Source organism: Bubalus bubalis, chromosome 7, assembly GCF_019923935.1.
Source record: "Bubalus bubalis isolate 160015118507 breed Murrah chromosome 7, NDDB_SH_1, whole genome shotgun sequence".
NCBI classification, from domain to species: domain Eukaryota; kingdom Metazoa; phylum Chordata; class Mammalia; order Artiodactyla; family Bovidae; genus Bubalus; species Bubalus bubalis.
In genome coordinates this window covers 88,306,370-88,329,398 of record NC_059163.1, presented here as the reverse complement: position 1 = coordinate 88,329,398, position 23,029 = coordinate 88,306,370, and the positions used below count along the sequence as shown (strand labels likewise).

Sequence of the window (23,029 nt, the reverse complement as noted above, 5' to 3'; positions counted from 1 at the left end):
ATTTCCTATTTGCAAATACTTTTTTATTTAATATTGACAATTTTTAAAAAGATCTCCAATTCAAAATAGTTGACAGAAAAAAACCTCTTTCTCCCTAAATCCTATTGAAATGACAGAAGAAATATGAAATCCAAATCCAGTACAGTACTGGAAAACAGCCAGCAGTGGGGCAGGGAAAGCCAGACTTATTTCAGAGGTTCTTAAGGAAGTCACAAAGGGAACGGAACAAAAAGGATGATAAAATCTTACAAAGCTGGAAAACCACTAATCCTTCACAGAGAGAAAGGAATTCTGAAAACACACACACAAAGAATTTCCCCCAACAGATTCCTAGGTTAACTCCAAGCTTACCAATCAAGGAATTATGGGTACAGAAGGCCAACTGGGACATTATTTAATAGATGATGGAATAATCCTATCACTCTTGGAGCAGTTGACTCCAGAATCCATCCTGAGGTTAAACTCTGGGGAAAAAACTAAGGCTACAGAGAGGACTTTGAGCATGAGAAATGGGGCAGCAACCCACATAACTGCTAAGAACCTAGGATAGGTAAATAGATCAGAGTCCATCAGCAGGTCATGTATGTATGGGAATTTTGTTTTTTAAGTAAAACACAATAACCTATGTTACGTATGGGAATTTTGTTTTTTAAGTAAAACACAATAACCTATGTTACGTTCTGGGTCAGCAGACATTTTAAATGTCAGACAGGTAGTATTATTATTATTGTTTTATACATGAAAGAAGATAGTCACTATATATATATATATATTTATATATCAACAAAAGATTACATGAAAAATATATAAGAACTGTAAGATTATAAACAACACAATAATAAAATGGGTAAGAAGAAATATATAACTAATAAACACATGAAGAGCTATTCAACATCACTGGCAAGCAGAGAAATGCAAACTAAAACCACAGTGAGATCATTTTATACTCATTTGAGTCTGCTGAGTCACCAGACAGGAGCATAAATTGATGTAACCTCTTTAGAAATCAGTTGGGCACTAGAGCCTACAGGTTTGTGTGGCATTTTCATTTCCTGTAACAGCATTTTCATTCCTAGGATTGTATCTAAAAGAAACTCTTGCACATCTACAGGATAGCATAAGAATATTTATGGCACACTGTTCACAACGACAAAACTTAGAAACCAAATGATCATCGATGCAAGAGTGAATGAATGAACTGTGGCACCGTCACAAAATAAATACGATACACAAGTAATCTAGACTAGATTTTAGATCAACATCAATAATATCTATATACTGCAGCAATATATTATACTAGTAAGTAAAAAAGATAAATTCTCTTACAGAACTGTATCACTTGAGTGACATTTTACAAACCTTAAAACTTAAAATATGCTTTCTAAGGAATTCATTTATATAAACATATACAAAGGAAAGCAAGATGTTGATGAACACAGGGATGAAAATGCTAACTGCCTTAGGTTAGGAGAAGCAACTGGTAAGTTAGTGGGGTTTCTCTGTATGAACTATAGGTAGCTATAATAGGTACTAGATTTAGCTTTGCTTTGTTGATTCACTTTTATCATTTAAAATAACTAATCAAATAACTAAAGCAAGCTAGGTGAGGATAAATCACAAGAGTAGGTCATGAAACCAACATAATAATTAACCCAAATTAGTGTACATAAGGTCCTTAGAAAAATAATTTATTAAGAATTTTATCTCCAAATATACAAAACCCGGGGTCCAGTGCTGTCATATTGTGCAGCAGTGACAGAAGTGTCAATAAACTCTACATTTTCAGCTTATTTTTGATATTAAATTCAGTTCATACAATGCCAAGAGCTCATGTGACTTTTTAAACAAAATTAAACAGTTTTTGGCAGCCTATAATAAGGTTTTTTAAAAAATAAAATTTTAAATATATTTTCTAGGGGTGAGGGGGAGAATAAAATATGCTATCTTCAAAAGAAATGGTTTAATTCATTACACAATAATTCACGATATATACTGTGAAAGTGTACTTTTAAAAATCTCTTTAATACAAAGAATTTACATACAGAGCTGTATGTAACTGAGATGGGGCTTCCAGGTGCCTCAGTGGTAAAGAATCTTGTCTGTCAATAGAGGAGACACAGGAGACTCAGGTTCGATCTCTGGGTCAGGAAGATCCCCTGGAGGAGGAAATGGCAACCCACTCCACTGTTCTTGCCTGGAAAATTCAATGGACAGAGGAGCCTGGCAGGCTACAGTCCATGGGGTCATAAAACAGTCAGACACGACTAAGCAACTTGAGCACACAGCACACCACACATATAACTGAGATACAAGGCTAGACTCAGTCACAGCATCATCATATCAACCCACCTTTGCTGTAAGCAGATGAACTTTCTTTCCGACTCAGTTTAAGATAAAGTTTGCTCTTAGGTTCATTATAAAATTCAGGATCTACAGTAGTAAACTTCTTTAGTTTACCGTACCGTTTTCTTTGAAAATCAAATCCTTTTCTGCAAAATGAGTAAGAGACAACCCTGAATTTGAATATTAAAGTATGAAGTTTTTTTTGAGATAATTAACATATACTATATTATTCCAGGTGTACAACATCATGATTTATGTGTATACTATGAAATTATCACCATAGTAAGTCAAGTTAACAACCATCACCACACAGTCACAAAGTTTTTTTCTTGTGAAAAAAAAAAAAAAAATGAAGTGTTTTTGTTTATTTTTAAATAAATTAAGGGGAATTCCCTGGTGGCCCAGTGATTAGGATGCCAAGCATTCACTGCAGAGGACCTGGGTTTGATCCCTGGCTGGGGAACTAAGATCCCACATGCTGCAAGGCATACCAAATAAATAAATATATTGAATTTTTTTAAAAAGCACTGAAGAACTCATTGCATGTATAAAATTTTTTTAAATAAAATTTGTTTATTGTAATGAGAACTCTTACTCTTATCAACTTTCAAATATACAGTAAAATAATATTAACCACAGTCATCATGCTGTATACCACATCTGCAGGACTTATTTATTTTGCAACTGGAAGTTTGAAAGTACAAATGTTTTTTTTTAATTTTCTTTAAAACAGAGTATGAAAAGGAAAGAACCAAAGAGTGTGTTATGCTTATATGCTTTTATATATTGTTGTTATGATTAGTCACTAAGTCATGTCCAACTCTCTTGTGACCCCATGGACTGTAGCCCCCATGGACTTTAACCGTGTAATTCCAGATGTTCAAGCTGGATTTAGAAAAGGTAGAGGAACCAGATATCAAATCAACAATATCCGTTGGATCATCAAAAAAGCAAGAGAGTTCCAGAAAAACATCTACTTCTGCTTTATTGACTATGCCAAAGCCTTTGACTGTGTGGATCACAATAAACTGTGGAAAATTCTTAAAGAGATGGGAATACCAGACGACCTTATCTTCCTCCTGAGAAATCTGTATGCAGGTCAAGAAGCAACAGTTAGAACTGGACATGGAATAGCAGACTGGTTCCAAATCTGGAAAGGAGTATATCAAGGTTGTATATTGTCACCCTGCTTATTTAACTTATATGCAGAGTACATTGTGAGAAATGCTGGGCTGGATGAAGCACAAGCTGGAATCAAGAGAGCTTATGGAGAAATATCAATAACCCCAGACATGCAGATGACACCACCCTTATGGCAGAAAGCGAAGAAGAACTAAAGAGCATCTTGATGAAAGTGAAAGAGGAGAGTTTAAAAGCTGCTTAAAACTCAACACTCAGAAAATGAAGATCATGGCATACAGTCCCATCACTTCATGGCAAATAGATGGGGAAACAATGGAAACAGTGGCAGACTTTATTTCCTTGGGCTCCAAAATCACTGTAGATGGTGACTGCAGCCATGAAATTAAAAGATGCTTGCTCCTTGGAAGAAAATCTGTGACCAACCTAGACAGCATATTAAAAAGCAGAGACATTAATTTGCCAACAAAGGTCTGTCTAGTCAAAGCTATGGTTTTTCCAGTATTCATGTATGGATATGAGAGTTGGACTATAAAGAAAGCTGAGCACCAAAGAATTGATGCCTTTGAACTGTGGTGTTGGAGAAGACTCTTGAGAGTCCCTTGGACTGCAAGGAGATCAAACCAGTCCATCCTAAAGGAAATCAGTCCTGAATATTCATTGGAAGGACTGATACTGAAGCTGAGATTCCAATTCTTTGGCCACCTGATGCGAAGAACCGACTCATTTGAAAAGACTGTGATGCTGGGAAAGATTGAAAGCAGGAGGAGAAGGAGACAACAGAGGATGAGATGGTTGGATGGCATCACCGACTTGATGGACATGAGTTTGAGCAAGCTCTGGGAGTTGGTAATGGACAGGGAAGCCTGGTGTGCTGCAGTCCATGGGGTCGCACAGAGTCCAACATGACTGAGTGACTGAACTGAACTGGACTGTAGCCAAACAGGCTCCTCTGTCCATGAGATTTCCCAGGCAAAAATACTGGAGTGGGTTGCCATTTTCTTCTCCAGGGGATCTTCCTGACCCAGGGATCAAACCCACATCTCTTTCTACTCATGCATTGGCAGGTGAGTTCTTTACCACTGAGCCATCTGAGAAACCCACTTTCATATGTATATATCAGTTCAGTTCAGTTCAGTTGCTCAGTCTTGTCCGAATCTTTGCGACCCCATGAATTGCAGCACGCCAGGCCTCCCTGTCCATCACCAACTCCCAGAGTTCACTCAAACTCACGTCCATCGAGTCAGTGATGCCATCCAGCCATCTCATCCTATGTCGTCCCCTTCTCTTCCTGCCCCCAATCCCTCTCAGCATCATAGTCTTTTCCAATGAGTCAACTCTTCGCATGAGGTGGCCAAAGTACTGGAGTTTCAGCTTTAGCATCATTCCTTCCAAAGAGCACCCAGGACTGATCTCCTTTAGAATGGACTGGTTGGATCTCGTATATATACACAATAAAAATATATTGTGTCAAAGACAAGCCTCACAGAAACATCATTACTTTTAAAAGAGACAATTAGGAATAGTATCTAAAAGACTACTTCAGTTTCTATAACTGTAAAATGGAGTAACAGACTATATTTCCATAAGCTTATAAATTATGGCAATTAAATGAAATAATATTTCAGAGTGTTTAGAAGAGTACCTGACATATACAAGCTCCCAATAAATGCTGTTATTATTAAATTATCGTCCAAATGCTCATTATTTCACTTTTTGGGTAATTCAACTTTTATAACGACTGTTTCCAAAAAGTAGCATTCTATGATACTATAAACTATGTAGCTGAGGTTTGTGAATGATCACTATGTATTATCCTGCACTGATAAAAATTATTCTTGGGATTTGTTCCACAGAGTTTTCCTTAGGATTATGATTAATGTAAAAGTGGTTAGAAAAATGGCATTCCTGCCAGTAATCTTCATATTGCTGACACTGTTCAATGTTTGTTTAATGTGGTTTAGTTGCTAAGTTGTGTCCGACTCTTTGCGACCCTATGGACTGTAACCCACCAGGCTCCTCTGTCCATGGGAGTTTCCAGGTAAGAATACTGGAGTGGGTTACCATTTCTTTCTCCAGGGGATCTTCCTGACGCAGGGATCAGGAATGTCCTGCATCTCCTGCATTTGCAGGCAGATTCTTTACCACTGAGCCACCCCAAATATCTGCTCAATATTTAGAGAGGACCAAAAACAGCTTTAGAGAATTATTCCCATTTTATAGTTATAAAAACTGAGGTATCTTTTAGATATTTTTCCTAACTCAAACTCTTTGAAAACTGGTGATAATTCTGTGAGGTTACTATTTTGATACAATTAGAGGCAGTTACTTAGCATCATAAAACATACCTCACGAAAAGTTGGCATTCCTCATAGAGGGGTATCTTTTGACTTCTTAAGTAGAAGCCAATACTTTTTATATCACTTAAAACCATGCTAGGTAGAGATTTTTCCTGTGTTAAATATCCTGGGGTCATTTCTTCAAACCACTTAAAAAATTTACATTGGTCAGCTTTGGGTCCATCACAGGTATAAAAGAGACGACCCTGAGGGGACAAAGATATTGAAACTTAGTGAGAAAAATCATGTTTTTATTTATTTATTTTACTGTTTTAGTACCATGTTTGTCAAGACTTTTCTAAAGGCTGCTTGGAGACTTCTCCAATATTATTTATGAATTCTTGCTTTTGTAACTAAATTTAAATCCAAATTTACATACTCAATTAACAAAGTGGAATATGCAAGCAGTGGAGGAAAGCTGTATTATGAGTGAAAGTACAATTTCGAGTACAAATCATCAGTCAACATTACACACATTTCACTAACTTAACTTCTTCCATAATAATGTCATCAGCAATATGAATTAAGGCAGTGTGCTTCTCTACTCCTCCGGCCGTATCAGCTTTGTTACTCGTACTAGAGGCCAGTCTCAGCCTTACTTTCTTCAGGCTCATCCCTGCATTCTCTAAGCCCTCAGGTGGGGACATATTCCCTTCTCAGTGCCCTTCCTGTAATTTGCACATCCCTCCTATTTTATAAATTCCAGTATTATATAAAATTTCCTTTTACATCTTTTTCTCCATCTGCTACTATGCAGCAAGTTCCCAAGCAATCTGAAAGCTGATCTTAACTCATATTTTTGTATCCTCGAAGGCAGATCATCTTTCAGGAAAAATGTACTGAGTGTTTACTATATGTTAGTTACTAATGCCTCAAGCAGAAGACTCCTAGTCAAGACTTAACACTTTAAACTTGTTGTAAAGCAACAGGTACCAAGACTTTTATAAACAAGTAAGTCTAACAAAAGGAGGGGAAGAGGGAAAAATACCTTATTTGGACCTTCCTTTTTAACCATGACCAGTTTTGCAGGCTGCTGATGATGGCAGGATGGCACATTATTTTCTACATTTTTCAGTTTGTCTCCATTTGATGATGTGTAAAATGATATGTCAACTTTTGAAAGAGCTTTGTGCAACCTTTGTGCCAATCCAAATAGCAATATATTTAAATGTTCTAAAAAAAAAAATTTTTAAGGTAATTTAAAAATATATACAGATGAAAATTAAATACAAAATAATTTCATGTTTGTATCAGATATGTACTATTAGTTAAATCTGAAAATAGCCTTTGACGGAGTAAACTGTAACATAACATTAACATCCATTTTTAAAAAGACGAGTATTACTCTTGTATAAAAAAATAATCAAAACTAATCATACACCATACTTAAAATTCCCTACTTGATTTATCAAAACTACCTGTAACACTTTTAGTTTTAAAAAAATGTTTACACTACATATTGAACAAGATAATGCTGTCATTTCCCACTCTTAAACTCAATTTTGATCTGAAATTAAAATATAAGTTCCTGTCAAAACCTGGATTAAATATACAGAAAATAGCAAATCTCAAGTACAAATTTAATATAAAAATTCATAATATAGGATGTTACACTTTCTCACAGTTATACTATTGACATTAAGCAGCAATCAATCATAATAAAATAAAAAAAAATCTTGTCTCATACCTGTGAGACAAGATGTAAAAACCTGCTTATAATGAGCAGGAGACTGAAAAACAGCTGGTATGTGAATCTGCCTTTGGGGAAGACATGCAGATTTTACTTTCTGCCCACTTGGGAAGCATAGCTCAGAGTCATTTACCTCCTGAAATGCAATAATTCAAGTTATTACAATAATTCCAGAAAAATACTGTTTACTAATAAGCAAATTCTATAGCTATTAATTTTTCTTTTGATTTTCAGAATGCATGAAATCATTTTCTAATTTTAAATGGGAAATTGAGTATAGCAGAAAAGGCTATGATATGGCACTTTTAATGATAAATAAGACTAACTTTTCTTGTCGGCCCCTTAATAAGTTTTTAAGTATTTTTGTAGGAAAAATTTAACTGATGTGAGTGAATCATTATGTATCTCTAAGAATTGTTCATAACCAATGTAAGTAGGATGTACCTTTACCTTAATAATGATCTGGTCAGCAAAACTGAGCTGATAGTGAAATGAAAATAATCAAAACTGAGCTGATAGTAAAAATGAAAACAATAGTAATAGTAGTAGTGGAAGTGATGGTGGAAACAGAACTATAATTTAAGTACCTTTTATGTCCAGATACTGCACCAGACACTTTCAAATACGTAATTTAGTGTTTACAAGCTCTAGAAAGGTCTTAAGTCAAAGAAGATGTGACTGGGACTTTCCTGGTGCTCCAGTGGCTAAGACTCCATGCCCCCAATGCAGGGACCCTGGGTGTGATTCCTGATCGGGGAACTAAGATCCCATAGGCCACATCTAAGACCTGGTGCAGCCAAATAAATTCATTAAATAAATAAAAAGAATTTTTTTTAAAAAATGTGACTGTAGCAAAAGTTCTGGAAAACTCTTAAAAAAAAAAATAATCCAAAGCCACTGGCTTCGAGACTAAAATCATTTTACCTGTATGACTTTGGTAATTCTTTTGCTGAAATTCAGATAAGTACTGGAAAAGATGCACCAAGAAAACACTGGTACATTTCCTCACCTGTAAATCTCCTGTTACACTGCAGTTGTAGCAGGCATACTCTCCTAACATATTCTGAATTTTCTCAGTCTTAGAAGCCTCGTTTAGAGTCACAGAAAATGCCTTCTTTCTGCAAACCGAATCTTGACTGCTAAAATCCTGCTGCTGCTGTCGAAGCATGTGTTTCATCATTTGTAAATGCACAGAGTCTAAAGAACTTTCATTCACAGCATCATTCTCTCTTTCACCTGTGTTACTAAAATGCATCCCAGAAACAGCCTCAGCAAAGAAGCCATCTGTTACTTTCTCATCAACTCTGTCTGGAGTAGTCAAGTTGCACTGGCGTGTATTTTGATATTTCAGCCACTTGCTTTGAGTAGATGTATTATCAAGAAGTGAAACCTCACTTGGAGTCACTTCCCTAGATTCGTTAGAGAAAGAAGCTTCGCTTTGGTCCTTGGGCCCAAAGCTGAAAGAAGGAACTGCTGACTCTTCACACAGGCGGAATATGGGAGGACCAGAAGACTTTTGCCTGTCACGGTCCATCATACAAGAACAAGAATCTAAGTCAGGTGGCCCACTGGCAGGCGGCAAAGTAACAAGTGGAGCTCGGGTTCTACTTACTTCAAAGGAAAGCCTTTGAAGGTTCTTATTCTCCAGAGAACTTGATTTTTTCATTACTGAAAAAAAGAGAGCCGATTAAAAATGTATTACAGATATCACTCAATCTTTAGAAAACGGTGGGTATCCATACAAAAAAGCAAAAAGTACCAACATGCCTTGTGCCAGAAAAAGAAAATCACATTTCCTTTTAAAAAATTTTAATTTTTTAGTCTCAAAAAAATAAAGATTTCATATTTAATTTTAGACTCTGAAACTTTTTTAAGGTTGATAAACTTGAAATCCTTCTCTTTTTCTTTTCTTTCTTAGCTAATAATTTCCACTCACCACCACCACACCTACCCCACCAAATACTGCATTATATTTATATAACACTGAACCTTTCAAGTACTTTACAACCAAGAAGGGATTCATCATTCTCACTTTACAGATGAGGTTGCCAACCAAGGCTTAGAGGTAACATAACTACCAATTGGCAGAGTTAAGACAAGAAACCAAACTTAGGTTTTTTTCTCAATTTTATATTCCTTCTCCAGAGACTGAAGTTCAAGGTTTATTTATTGATGTGTTATAACCTCTCATATATTTACTACACTCATGGATTAATATGTTGACCTTCAGGGTAAAGAAGACTTTTAGCTTTATTTTGATACATTGTTATGTGATAAGTGTTCAACTGTAATAAACACATGTTATGGCAGATTTTCGCTGAGTTTTAGAATTCCTTTCAGCATCACTAGTAGTTGATATATTCCTGAAAATATTAAAAGCAGTAATATTTGCTGAATAAATAGTAATACTGCATGAGAACTATATCAGCTTAAAGTTTTTACCTAAAATGCTATGGTCTCCTGTTTTATAATAATGTTCCTTCTTGACAGTTTCTGTTTCGTTGGAAATAAACCCTGGCGGTCACTTGGGAAGGTAGCAGGACAGCAGGTAAGTCGATGGCATTCTTTTGTAAAGTGTTATGATGTAATCCTAACAAACTGATTAAGCAACATTGATGAAAAGTTAAAACCTGATTAAATAGTAAGTCATGGCAGGACTGTGTGACCATCTGTCTGTCACTGTCGCTTCACTTGTCTTAGATGCTCACTCTTCCCATACTGACTCCTTCCTACCTTGCTTCCTCTGCCACCCACACCCACTAAACCTTCTCCAACCCAATTCTCCAGACACTTTAAGCTTTTATTTTTATATCATCCACCCACGACCAAAAAATTACCTACAACTTTACTCCTCACTCAGCCTAACTTCAGAATCAAGGGAAGATACATTGATGAGATTAAGGAACAGTAGTGGAAGAGATCCTATAAATGTATTATCTTATCAAGAAGCAGGAAATTACTCATAGGGAAGAAGAGGTGTAAAGTATGAAGACACAGAAGCCTGAGAATGCAGTTGAGGTCACAGCAGTTGAAGAGCTCCCTGATAATGCCAGGATCCCAAAGCAAAAGAGGGGAAGCTAAGAGGTTATGAGAAGGTCAACCATGATTGACATTCACAATGAACCCATTCCCTAGGCGGGGGAAGGGGCTACAGAGGGGCCAGGCTCTGGAGTTACAGCTGTGAGAAGTGTTGGCAATGGTAGAGGTCTGAGATGAGATGAGAGGATAAAGAAGAAGGTACCAGAGAGATAGAAGGGAGTACTGGATTTGGAAGTAAGAGCCATCCTCAACAGAAAAAGTCAAAGCAGAGTGTGGGAAGGTGTGAGGGTATAAGACACTGAGTCTGGTTTCAAGATTATTTTTAGTTTAGTAGCAATCTCTCACAGAGAAGGCGATGGCACCCCACTCCAGTACTCTTGCCTGGAAAATCCCATGGACGGAGGAGCCTGGTGGGCTGCAGTCCATGGGGTCTCTAAGAGTCGGACACGACTGAGCGACTTCACTTTCACTTTTCACTTTCATGCACTGGAGAAGGAAATGGCAACCCACTTCAGTGTTCTTGCCTGGAGAATCCCAGGGACGGGGGAGCCTGGTGGGCTGCCATCCATGGGGTCACACAGAGTCAGACACGACTGAAGCGACTTAGCAGCAGCAGCAATCTCTCAAATGAAAAATCTCATTTTACATGGACAGATAGATTAGAACCATACGGGAGCAATTATCTACGCTGAGAAAGTGAACATTACCAGGTAAAGTTTGCGCTTTCAGGGACTCCTCAGAGAATTCTAGCATGAAGTCATCATCTCTCGAGTTAAAAGATAAAGTAGAAACAGGGCTTAATGTTGAGATCTTCTGTTCTGGTGATGTCACCTATCCACAAAGAAGAGACAAAACTACAGACCAAAATCCTCTTATTGCATTTTTCCCCTATAGTCTGAACAAATTCTAGTAACTGTATTATAAAAACAATGCTTTCAAGCACATTGTGTAGAATTATAGTGGGGCAAAGTTCCTTCCAAAAGGGGCAGGACAGAATAAATGCACTAAAATAAACAAGGATATTGGAAAGTGAAATACAGAACATAAACCTGTTGGATTTATTTGAAATGGGTCAGATTCTGATTTGGATTGATATGAGTTATGGGCATTTGGTTGTGAAGATCAGGTTCCAGTCTTAGGGACACAGGCTTAAGCAGATCTCATGTCTGGAGCTGGGAAGACAACACTTCCTGCAAACCCAAGGCCTGAATAGCTTTTTCTTTATGTCCTTAGGTCTAGGGTATATCTACAGTTGATGTAAAACTTCAAAATATTGCTTCTAAATGGAATAAACTCTTCTTTAATATATTCCATATCTGAACAGTCATATCATTCTCTATGTTATTCTCCTTCTAATAGGATTTAATTGTGTTGCTACTTCTAGAAATTAATCACCTTAAAAATCTAATATGGGTTGCAGTGCTCTGTGATAACCTAGAGGGGAGGGATGGAGTGGGAGGTGACAGGGAGGTTCAAAAGAGAGGGGATATATCTATACCTATGGCTGATTCATCTTGAATGTGGCAGAAACCAACACAACATTGTAAAGCAATTATCCTCCAATGAAAAAAAAAATCTAGTATAAATTGAACAGAGCTGGGCCCAGGGCCTCAAAACCAGCTGGAATCAGGGCTTCTGCTGCCACTAACTCTGTCTCTTTCTCTGAAAGTCCGCTTCTGTGCTCTCCCAGTAGACCAGACTCCTCTGCATGGCAGGAAGCATAGCCCACTGAAAAGTTCCTAAGATTCCCACTGTTAACCACTGCAGCAGACGCTGTTGCTATCCTGCCATGTGCCCCTGGCCTATCTCTGAGGTCATCTACAGTTGGAGAATTGCTCCCCCACCTGTCCCAGGCTTCCTGCCTCAAGCATCTGCATCTTTCTGTCTGAGGACAGTGGCTGGGACAGCAGGTACAGCAGGCCAAACGTGCCAGGTGGTTAATATGACCAGGAGTAACCTTCAGCCAAAGACAGATGGGAACTGGTATGTGAATACCTTTCTTTTCTTATTCTTCAGGGAGGACAATCCTGAGTTTTGTTTTACAGGCCTCTTAGTGGGTCCCCAGTACGAAGCAACACCTCTTATTATTGCTTTCTTCCCCATCTCCCAGTGTGACTGTGTTTGGAGATGGGGCCTGTAAGAGGTAAAGGCTAAATGAGGCCGTAAGAGTGGTACCCTGATCCACCAGAATTAGTGTCCTTATAAGAAGAGAATTCTCACTCTCTTGCACTCTCTTTATCCATGTGCACATACCAAGGAAGTATACATGAGGACATAGTGAGAAGGTAGCTGTTCGTATGCCAGGAATAGAGTTCTCATCAGAAACATGATCTTGGACTTCTACCCTCCAGAACTGTGACAAGATAAATTTCTGTTGTTTAAGTCACTCATCCTCCGTTACAGCAGCCCTAGCAGACTAATAGAGCCCTGCAGCTGACTCCACTCAGTAAAGCCCACTTCAGTCCACTTTGTTAAGTCAGAAATCCAGGAGGCTTTCTCCTCCCCTTCCTTCACTCTGCTCTCTACATCCAATCTAGCAACATCCATGCTTCTGACTCCAAAATTTATCTTAAATCTAATTACCAACTCCTCTATCCTTTCACTGCCAGTCTCTTCAAGTCACTGTCATCTACAGCTCATTTTAACTGGTTTCCTTGCTTCCACCACAGTGTCCATCAAATCCATCTTCCACACAGCAGCCAGCAAAACCTTTTAAAAATGTAAATGTAATGAGTTTTCTGCCGAAACCCTTCAGTAATTTCGCAATGGAACGTAGACCAATATTAAACCTCTTAATCTGACCTGCAAGTCTTCGTGTATCTGATCCTGCTCACTTTCCCAATTTCATCTGATTACTGCTTTGCCTGTGACTTTCCACAATCCAGCTACTATGGCCTTCGTTCACATTCTTGAACCCACCCAGCTCTCCAATCTCACTTGCTGTTTCTAAGATTCACGAAATTTTTTTACTCACAACTATTAAAACTGTTTAGGGGATTCCCTGGCAGTCCAGTGGTCAGGACTCAACGCTTTACTATCGGGGCCAGGTTCATGCCTAATTATGGAACTAAAATCCCACAAGCTGCAAGGTGTGGCCACAAAAACAAACAAAGCAAAAAGAAAAACAACTTTGTTCACATTATACCTTATTTTTTTCCCACGAAGTCCTCTCTGTTGATTTACAATTATAATCCAAATAATTATATAAATGGTCTGAATCTTTAGGAGGGAAATCTAAAATTGCTGTCGGGGGGGAAAAAGCATGAATATTTATACACTAGTTTGTTCAACGTCAAATAACTTTTTAATATTATATTTTATTTATAATATACTTACAATCATTTTTAGTCAAGTCCTTATTAAACTCAGCTCTCACTTGAAAATTGTCTTCAATAGTAAAGCTAGTATCTCCTTTTGGACAGTTTTCTTCATTTGGGAACTAGAAAATAGAGATCCATTTATCAGTTTAGAAAAAACTGTGTATACATCCATAACTTTACCTATCTGTATATATATACATATATATATAGTTTATACGGAGAAGGCAATGGCACCCCACTCCAGTACTCTTGCTTGGAAAATCCCATGGATGGAGGAGCCTGGTAGGCTGCAGTCCATGGGGTCGCTAAGAGTCGGACACGACTGAGCGACTTCACTTTCACGTTTCACTTTCATGCATTGGAGAAGGAAATGGCAGCCCACTCCAGTGTTCTTGCCTGGAGAATCCCAGGGACGGGGGAGCCTGGTGGGCTGCCGTCTATGGGGTCGCACAGAGTCGGACACGACTGAAGTGACTTAGCATAGCATAGCCTAGTTTATAACTTGAGACACAGAAAAACAAAGAGATGTTATGAAGCCAATTCCATTCAGGGAAAGTAGAATATATTATATTTCATCAATTCTTATGGCTCATATTTCTTATCTCTTAACATCTTTGAGATGGGGATACACCTTAAAAATAATGACATTTCTACATCTCTATAGCACAGACAACAGCTATGACATGGTTATCTCTGCCTGTGCAGTGCAACTATATGCAAAGAGTCATACTGGTCAAATAATGATCACAAATATGAATTTGTGCATTATTAATATTAGACATATTAAAGTAGTTCTATTGTTTATATGTCCTCAAGAAGATCAAACTAGGGTTTAGCATCAAACGAAAAGTATTATATTCATGGAAAGACAAGAAAACAAAGCAGTGTGATATACAATAAAATTCTATGTTCAAATAAATCTAAGAGTCTTTCACTAAATATAACATTAAAAATCCAAGTGAAGGTGAACAAAGTTCTGAAGATCTATTTCATGGCACTGTTAATGTACTTCCCATTACCAAAGTGTGCACATAAAATGGTGAAGATTGTAAATTTTATAGTATGTGTTTACCACATTTTTTAAAAAGGCAGTGAAAAAGCACTGTGTAATGTTAATTGACTAGTGTTAATTTCTTAGTATCATACATTACAATGGTGCTTCTTACAGTTAATTATAATATCTTGGGATTTTATGAAATACAAGATAATTTCTAAAGTTCAGATACTGCGTGTGCAAGCAATCTGTCACACTTCTAAAAGTTCTTATCTCTGTTGGTAAGTCCAGTCATTTTGCCTTAGAACATTTTTTAGAAACTTGGGATATAAAACATGACCATACTGATGTATGTGAAAATATTTAAAAATAAAACAAATGGACGTAAATTTCTTTTTCAGTATGGAGTACTTCTCAATTCTCCTCTTTAAAAAAAAAACAAGAAATGAGAAATAGAAACACCTCTTACCTTTCATGAAACTAAGAAATGATGGTATCCCTGAATTACAATATATTAAAAGGACAGGGAAACAGTATAGGCTTAGCAATATGGAAGAAAGTCAAACCAAAGTACCTACTACAAGAGATCCCAATAAGAAATCAACAAACTGATAAACCCCAATAACCATGGCAATGCTCTGTTTCTTAAGGGTGGAGGTTACATGGCTGTCTTCACCCTGTGGTAATTACTGAGCTGTGTACTTACGGTCTGTGCATTTATTTTTTATGTGTTTTATGCTTTAATAAAAAATGGAAAAATTTTAAATCTCTTTAACAGATACTGTTTCAAATACGTGCATACATCCTTTTCTCAATAACCCCTTCTATTTGGTAGCAATGAGAGGTACTTGGCATCTACTTAGCGGTGGAGAGGGGTGGATATTAGAAGGAAAACAAATCTAGTAGCTGTTATAAAATGTATTTTCTATATATAATCCGCCTATTTGCTCTTGTCATGAATTCCTAATATTCTCTGAAGTGAAAAGTAATCCTTTAAGTTCCTGATCCCAAAAAAGGCAGTAAATCTTTCAAACAGTTTTGTCTTAGTTTGATTTATGATGCTTCATGTGAATTTACTAAACTGTTTTTTAACTTACAGCTGTACAAGGATGTAAATATGCTTTCTTTGCAAAATTTAGTATTGACATAAAGAAAATGATTTGGCAAGGTGCGACTATAAGAATCATTTTACCTGCAAGAAGCCCATCTGCATACGAGTGCTAGGCAACTCTGGTGTCAAAAAACAAGTGTTTGTCGTGCAGCTTCCATACACAGTGCTATCCAAAAGCTGACTGCATTCAACCTGTGAGCTGTGTCCTCTGACCATCACAGCGCTAGAAGCGGAGCCTTTCACTTGGTGCCCTTGAAACTCAACAGGCTACAGTGAATTATTAAAAACGAGTAGTGAGAAATATATTTACAGTGTATATATACAAAGAAAACAATGCATAATTCAGTTTTCTATTAAGTATTACTTTTTTTTTTTTGGCCACGACACACAGCTCGTGGGATCTTAGTTCCCCAACTTAGGATCAAACCTAAGCCCTAGGCAGTGAAAGCACAGAGTCCTAGCTACTGAACCACCAGGAACTTCCCCACAGCTTTGCATTACAGACATGATGTGCGTGAGTGCATGCTAAGCTGCTTCAGTGTCTAACTCTTTATGACCCTATGGACTGTGGCTCACCAGGCTCCTCTGTCCATGAGATTCTCCAGGCCAGAATACTGGACTGGGCTGCCATGCCCTCCTCCAGGGCATCCTCCTGACCCAGGGTTTGAACCCGTGTCTCCTGTGGCGCCTGCACTGCAGGCGGATTCTTTACCGCTGAGCCACTGGGGAAGCCCCTATAGACATCATATTACGCTACAATGAAGTGTATTCTTTTCTGTCTACTAACTGAACTGCAAGCTCCTTGAGGGCAGAAACTCTTCTGCTTCATCAAGGTATCGTGTGCATTTAACACCATGCTTGGAATGTGTTAAGGGAAGAAAGAGAAGGAACAGAGGAAGCATTTCCTTTGTTTAAAGGTTTTGTAAACCATCAGGCTATTAGCAAGGGAGATGCTGGGCTCTTAGCCTCCCAGATAATCGGCTCCTGTAGCTCTGAGGACAAAGGAGGTCTAAGAGTACCAAGACGGACATGTACCTCAGAGGGGGGCTCTCACCCACTCAAGAGACCTGGTCTGCTTTCACACTGCAAAAGACTTTCTCTGCTGCCCCCTTGAGGGTTCTAGGATTTTTACTCTACACAAGGTGACAAAGTCTACCCACAAGATGGAAAAATAGTGTGTAGAGCTGAAGGAAAGTATGTAAAGAATGAATTTATTTCTAACTGATAAATTAACAAAGTGACAATAATATATAATCTGAACATTCTTACTTAAAAATGAAGATTTTAAACCACACATTTTAAAGGAACTAAAATGACTCTGGAACAGGAGTTTTGTTGAAAACACTGATTTTTAAAATATAACACATATCAATAAAAAAAAGTCTAAATTTTTAAAGACTGTATTTTCTACATTGTTTGATGGGGAATACAAATTCTCTATAAGCAAACAGATGCCTTGCTTTCTTTGCTGCTATGTCTATCTTTTCCAGAGGTACGCTGAGTTTTAAGAACAGAATCATCATTTACAAAACCCACCCATATATATCCTGTTATCTCTATCAATTTTTGCTGCCAAGTGGGTAGTACTACTTAGAGCTTTGGTTATATATACTTCTACCCATTTAGCCTGAAGTAAGAGTGGTGAAGTGAACTATAGTAAATGAAAAGCTATGGCCATCCTCACTTTGTTCTGCACTGAACATTCATTAACTGTACTTTATATATATCATTGTGTCCAATCCCTAGGGTATCCTATGATGCATTAATCAGTAACAGAGAGAGGGCTCAAGACCAAAAAAGGGGTAACAGTCATTAGTTTTTCTTGTTCTTAAAATCAGGTTAATTCATTTTGCTCACTAACCTGTCTACGAACTCTAAAGTTGTGTAAAAAACAGCAGGAAAACAGTGGGTTAAAAAATCAATTCACAAATTTTACCTTGGGGTCTTTACAGGTTTCTCTCTCCATTTGTTTAGGAATAACAGCTAGAAAAGCAGTCTCTTCTTCAGTGCCCAAGGGAATGAACTAGGATAAAATATCAATTAGTGTGTTAGCTAAAATAATTTTATAGGTGGTTTATGAGTTTGGTGGGAAAATATTCCCAAACTTAAAAGTACACGTCATCTCCATCTCGCGTCTCTCTATACATACACAAAATAAACTACTCCTGGCAAAGGAGTGCTCTAGCAAAGAAAGGACTATACTAGTTAATTTAAAACCTCAGCATATTAGAAAATTCTAATTCTAAACTTTAATTGAAATCTTCTAAAACAGTATGTTATAAATCCCATACTAAAATTTATGTTAATGCAGATTATTTAATTCAAAAATCAGTGTGAAATTAAAAGAGGAAAATCATAAATAGTGTAACACTTTATTTAAAAAATGAATCATTTTCTAGCAACTATAAAACACAAGATATAGACAACAGCAACTAGTCATTTTTAGTTCAAGTAACTAAAATATCCATAATTTCTAATGTGAATTACAGACTTGAGACTTTGAGACTTAACAAATGAACTCAATTGTAGGAGAAATTTTATGTTTAATAATTATGAAGAAAAAAATTGTCACTAAAAGAGGTAAACTGTATTTGTTCACACAATGGTCACTTTCCTTTTATAACTCTGTAAGCACAACTGCCAATCAAGTAGCTCTTGAAAACAATCAACTCATATTTTAGAACTAGCATTTTTAACAACAGTGAATTTTAAAAATTAATTAGCATAGTATAATAGCTTCTAGCTCCTTTGCTATGTGTGACTAATTACACATACAGAACTAAAGTGAAGGTGCCACTGCTAAGTCGCGTCAGTCGTGTCCGACTCTGTGCGACCCCATAGACGGCAGTCCACCAGGCTCCCCCGTCCCTGGGACTCTCCAGGCAAGAACACTGGAGTGGGTTGCCATTTCCTTCTCCAATGCATGAAAGTGAAACGTGAAAGTGAAGTTGCTCAGTCGTGTCCGACTTTTAGAGACCCCATGGACTGCAGCCCACCAGGCTCCTCCATCCATAGGATTTTCCAGGCAAGAGTACTGGAGTGGGGTGCCATTGCCTTCTCCAAAGTGAAGGTGGCATTAAGTATATCCTCAAAGAGCACCCTAACTTTAAATTTTGAAAGTTTCTTCTATCACTACTATATATGAAGAGTTTGTTTCAGAGTTGTAGCAAGAAAGCTATTATAAAAACAAAAATGTACTTCGATATTAATACTAAAGAGATTTAAATTACTTTTATTTTGCAAAAGATTCTAAGACCTTTTTCATTACTGCGAGATTATAAAATATTTTGCTTTAAAAATATATGACATTTATTTTAAATGGTAACTCATCCTAAAGGGAAAAACAGTGACAGTGTTAATTTGAATAATTATCACTGAAAAACTTTAAACCATATTTTTTTAAGTGAAAAAAAGAACAGTAATAATGTGATCATTTGTAAGTTAAATTAGGAAGCTGCTCTTATGTTATATATTTGATCTTGTAATACTAACATAAGGGTGAAAAATGACTGAGCCACCACAATGAATTGTGTTTGTGCTGTTTTAAGGAACACAGCCTGCAGATGCAGCTGTAACTGTCAATGGCAATTCTTGGATTAGGTAATGCTTGCAAGTCTGCAAAATTAGCTTTATGATAAAAGATTTGTTATTTAACCAAATCCTATTGGCTACACAGGGCACTTATACAAGCCAGTAGGCTCATCTAAATGAGTAGAAAAGGGTAACTAATTACAAATAAATTTGAAAACTGGCAATATAAAACACAAACATATAATTACATGCCATACCTATATATACAGATACAATATCTGATTGTATTACATTTTAAAAGTTAACTCACCTGCAAAGACTGATGTGATTCACTTGGTTCAGCTTCATTTTCTTTTATCATCTTAGGAATAGAATATTAATATAAGCCAAAAGGTAATAGTAAGTTAGAAAAAATAAAGGACACCATTACTAGCAATCAAAGAATTAAAAGGTAAGTGTTGGATTAAATACTATTTCACTTAGGAAGAATTTTAAAAGATCTTAGTACTGGTAAATATAAAGTGAAACAAATATTCATATTGTAAAACATTAAAATATTTCAATCTGACTTTTATCAACATCTAAGAAAGTTGTTCTTGGCCTTTCAAATTATCAGTTCCACTTCTGAGAATCAAATCTAAGGAAACACTTTAAAATGTAAATAATCATTTACATGCAAAATTATCTACTAAAGTTTTATTTACAAAAGCAAAATGCTAGAAATAATCTAAATGTCCAAAATAGGGAACTGCTTGTCCAAAGCATAGGATATCCACAGGATGGAATGATAAGTAACCTTTAAAAGGTACATTTAAGAGTTTTTAATAATGTGAGAAAAAATATGATATTAAGCAGAAAGGATATAAAACTATTTAGAAAGGACATAAAACTATTTGTACCCATTAATCTACCCACATTTTTTAATATGCCAAAAAAAGCTGGAACTGTTAACAGTAATTATCTCCAGGTGATAATACATGCTAAGTTGCTTCAGTCATGTCTGACTCTTGAGACCCTACAGACTGTAGCCTGCCAGGCTCCTCTGTCCAAGGGATTCTCCAGGCAAGAATACTGAAGTGGTTTGCCATTTCCTCCTCCAAGGGATCTTCCTGAACCAGGGGATCAAACCCATGTCTGTTATATCTCTTGCACTGGCACAAGGGTTCTTTACCATTCGGTGGTTTGGTAAGTTTTATTTTTTTTACCTTTTTCTGTATTTAAAAAAATGAGGAAAAAATTGATTTTTAAAAAACAGTAACATGAAAAATAAAATATGATACAAACTAGGGGTAAATGAAACAATAAAAGAACTGTTTCTTCAAATGTGCTAAAAGCATCTTCACTGGGAAACACTAATTTACATTATTCTAGAATTTCAGTTCACCCTAATTAGTATTATTATTTTTTACATTATTTCCATGGTTCCCAAACTGGTTTAACAAGGTACTTTGGGGTGCCTCAGTGTACTCAATGGGGGCTCCACAAGATGATTTAAATTTGAGGGAAACACCGTGTCATTAGACATCTGTCAGAAACTGAACAAACTAATTCAAGGTAGCTCAGTTTCAACATCAAATCCCCTGTCATTTCTGTCAGTGACATCTTATCTTTGTGAAGCTGGGTTTTAGGAAATTGCTATGATAAAAATCAATTACCATGCAAAAATCAGTGTGGACCTAGAAACTGAATCTATTCCAAGGTTTGAGAAACTGGACAGTGTCCAACAAGCACATGCACTCCATTAGTAAATGTTTAAAAATAAAATGCTTATTGTAATCATTTCACAATCATATATGCATATATCAAGTTATTATGTTATATATCTTAAACTAATACAATGTTATATTGTTAATTATATCTCCATAAAACTGGAAAGAAAAACCAAAATGCTTGCCAAATAAATCGGACATGGTAAGTTTTTAATACTACTAACTAGTCAAGGCTATGGTTTTTCCAGTGGTCATGTATGGATGTGAGAGTTGGACTGTGAAGAAAGCTGAGCGCCGAAGAATTGATGCTTTTCAACTGTGGTGTTGGAGAAGACTCTTGAGAGTCCCTTGGAATGCAAGGAGATCCAACCAGTCCATCCTAAAGGAGATCAGTCCTGGGTGTTCTTTGGAAGGAATGATGCTAAAGCTGAAACTCCAGTACTTTGGCCACCTCATGCGAAGAGTTGACTCACTGGAAAAGACTCTGATGCTGGGAGGGATTGGGAGCAGGAGGAGAAGGGGACGACAGAGGATGAGATGGCTGGATGGCATCACTGACTCGATAGACGTGAGTCTGAGTGAACTCCGGGAGTTGGTGATGGACAGGGAGGCCTGGCGTGCTGCGATTCGTGGGGTCACAAAGAGTCGGACACGACTGAGCAACTGAACTGAACTGAATAAATGGAACTGCTAGGTATTTCCTTTGGCCAAGCGATGCATAAAATCACTGAGATACAAGGGAGGTGGTGAACCAAGATAGCTTCAAACTCTCGGTATTTCTATAATATCATTACAAATTCTAGAGCATTCTATATGAAAATAATAAATATACTGACAGAAAAAAAATGTACCTGATGAGGATCCTGGTTCAGATGAGGAGACTTTGGTATAGCTTGTGAAACTATTGTAGTCAATGGTTTCTCAGCTATAATGGACAAAATCCAACGATCTTATTCATCAAACATACAGTAGTGCTCTAAAATTTTTTAAAACTTATTTCTAAAACTGAGTGAAACAAGGAATGTAACCATTATTTTGAAATTACAGTATGCCAGACACTGGGGAAACAGCAGTGAACAAAACAAACAAGATCCCTTGAAAACAGAGGGACAGCGAAGGTAAATAAATTCAGCTTGTGATACAAAAGGTTTTCATAACACAGGGCAATATGCTAGAGTGGTTTCAGCAGGATGATCTGGAGAGATCTCTCATGGGAAGAAATGCTGAAACCTGAGGATAAGAAGACCAGCTATACAGGAATAAAGGTGTTCAGGCAAAAGGCAAAAGAAGTGTCAAGACTCTTCAAGACAGAAAAGCTGGTAAGGCTGCAGAATGGAAAGGAGGACAGGGTGGCTAAGTCAAACACCTTATCAGTTATCTGTTTAAAACAGGATTTTTTTTTCCCTTAAAAGAAATTCAATAATCTCAGTTTCTTCTAAAGTCACCAATAAGACTATAATTTTTAAGTGATTACTTCTGGTAAAAACAAACAAACAAACATAGCTATATCCAGTGTAAACTTCATTTTTTACCAATTATTATTTTTGGTTTCATTATTTTCCTGTAAACATTCAGACTATATTTAAATGAAACAAAAATCTTAGAAATTGAGCTTATTTATAAAGAGAATTTTTAAAAGGCACTGGATGAAAATTATTTTTTCCTTCACTGCCTTCACTCAAGAATAAACTTCTAAATTAACATTTCTAAAATATATCCCATTATCTCACAAAAACTTTAAAATATTGGAGAAAATGTGTTTTGTGTTTTTTTTTTAAACATTTTCACACATCCTAAAATGGTGGTAAAACTG

The 23,029-nt window shown here is 36.8% G+C and overlaps 1 protein-coding gene across 6 annotated transcripts in view; it reads right to left on the bottom strand.

Annotated features, from left to right (window-relative positions):
* The window catches only part of ZGRF1 (zinc finger GRF-type containing 1), a 56,571-nt gene that overhangs the window by 17,559 nt on the left and 15,983 nt on the right, over nt 1–23,029 (bottom strand). For 3 of the 6 annotated variants that reach the window (XM_006046986.3, XM_006046987.3, XM_025290282.2), the window contains exons 7-18: nt 22,068–22,141; nt 19,818–19,868; nt 17,913–17,999; nt 16,058–16,243; nt 13,888–13,990; nt 13,697–13,794; nt 11,259–11,382; nt 9,125–9,180; nt 7,510–7,648; nt 6,811–6,995; nt 5,832–6,028; nt 2,350–2,489 (exon numbers count right to left, since the gene is read on the bottom strand). In XM_006046986.3, the coding sequence (XP_006047048.2) occupies nt 2,350–2,489; nt 5,832–6,028; nt 6,811–6,995; nt 7,510–7,648; nt 9,125–9,180; nt 11,259–11,382; nt 13,697–13,794; nt 13,888–13,990; nt 16,058–16,243; nt 17,913–17,999; nt 19,818–19,868; nt 22,068–22,141 (1,440 nt within the window). Of the gene's footprint in view, nt 1–2,349; nt 2,490–5,831; nt 6,029–6,810; nt 6,996–7,509; nt 7,649–8,521; nt 9,181–11,258; nt 11,383–13,696; nt 13,795–13,887; nt 13,991–16,057; nt 16,244–17,912; nt 18,000–19,817; nt 19,869–22,067; nt 22,142–23,029 lie in introns of all 6 variants that reach the window. The other 3 variants (XM_025290278.2, XM_025290280.2, XM_025290281.2) reach the window with 2 other exon arrangements.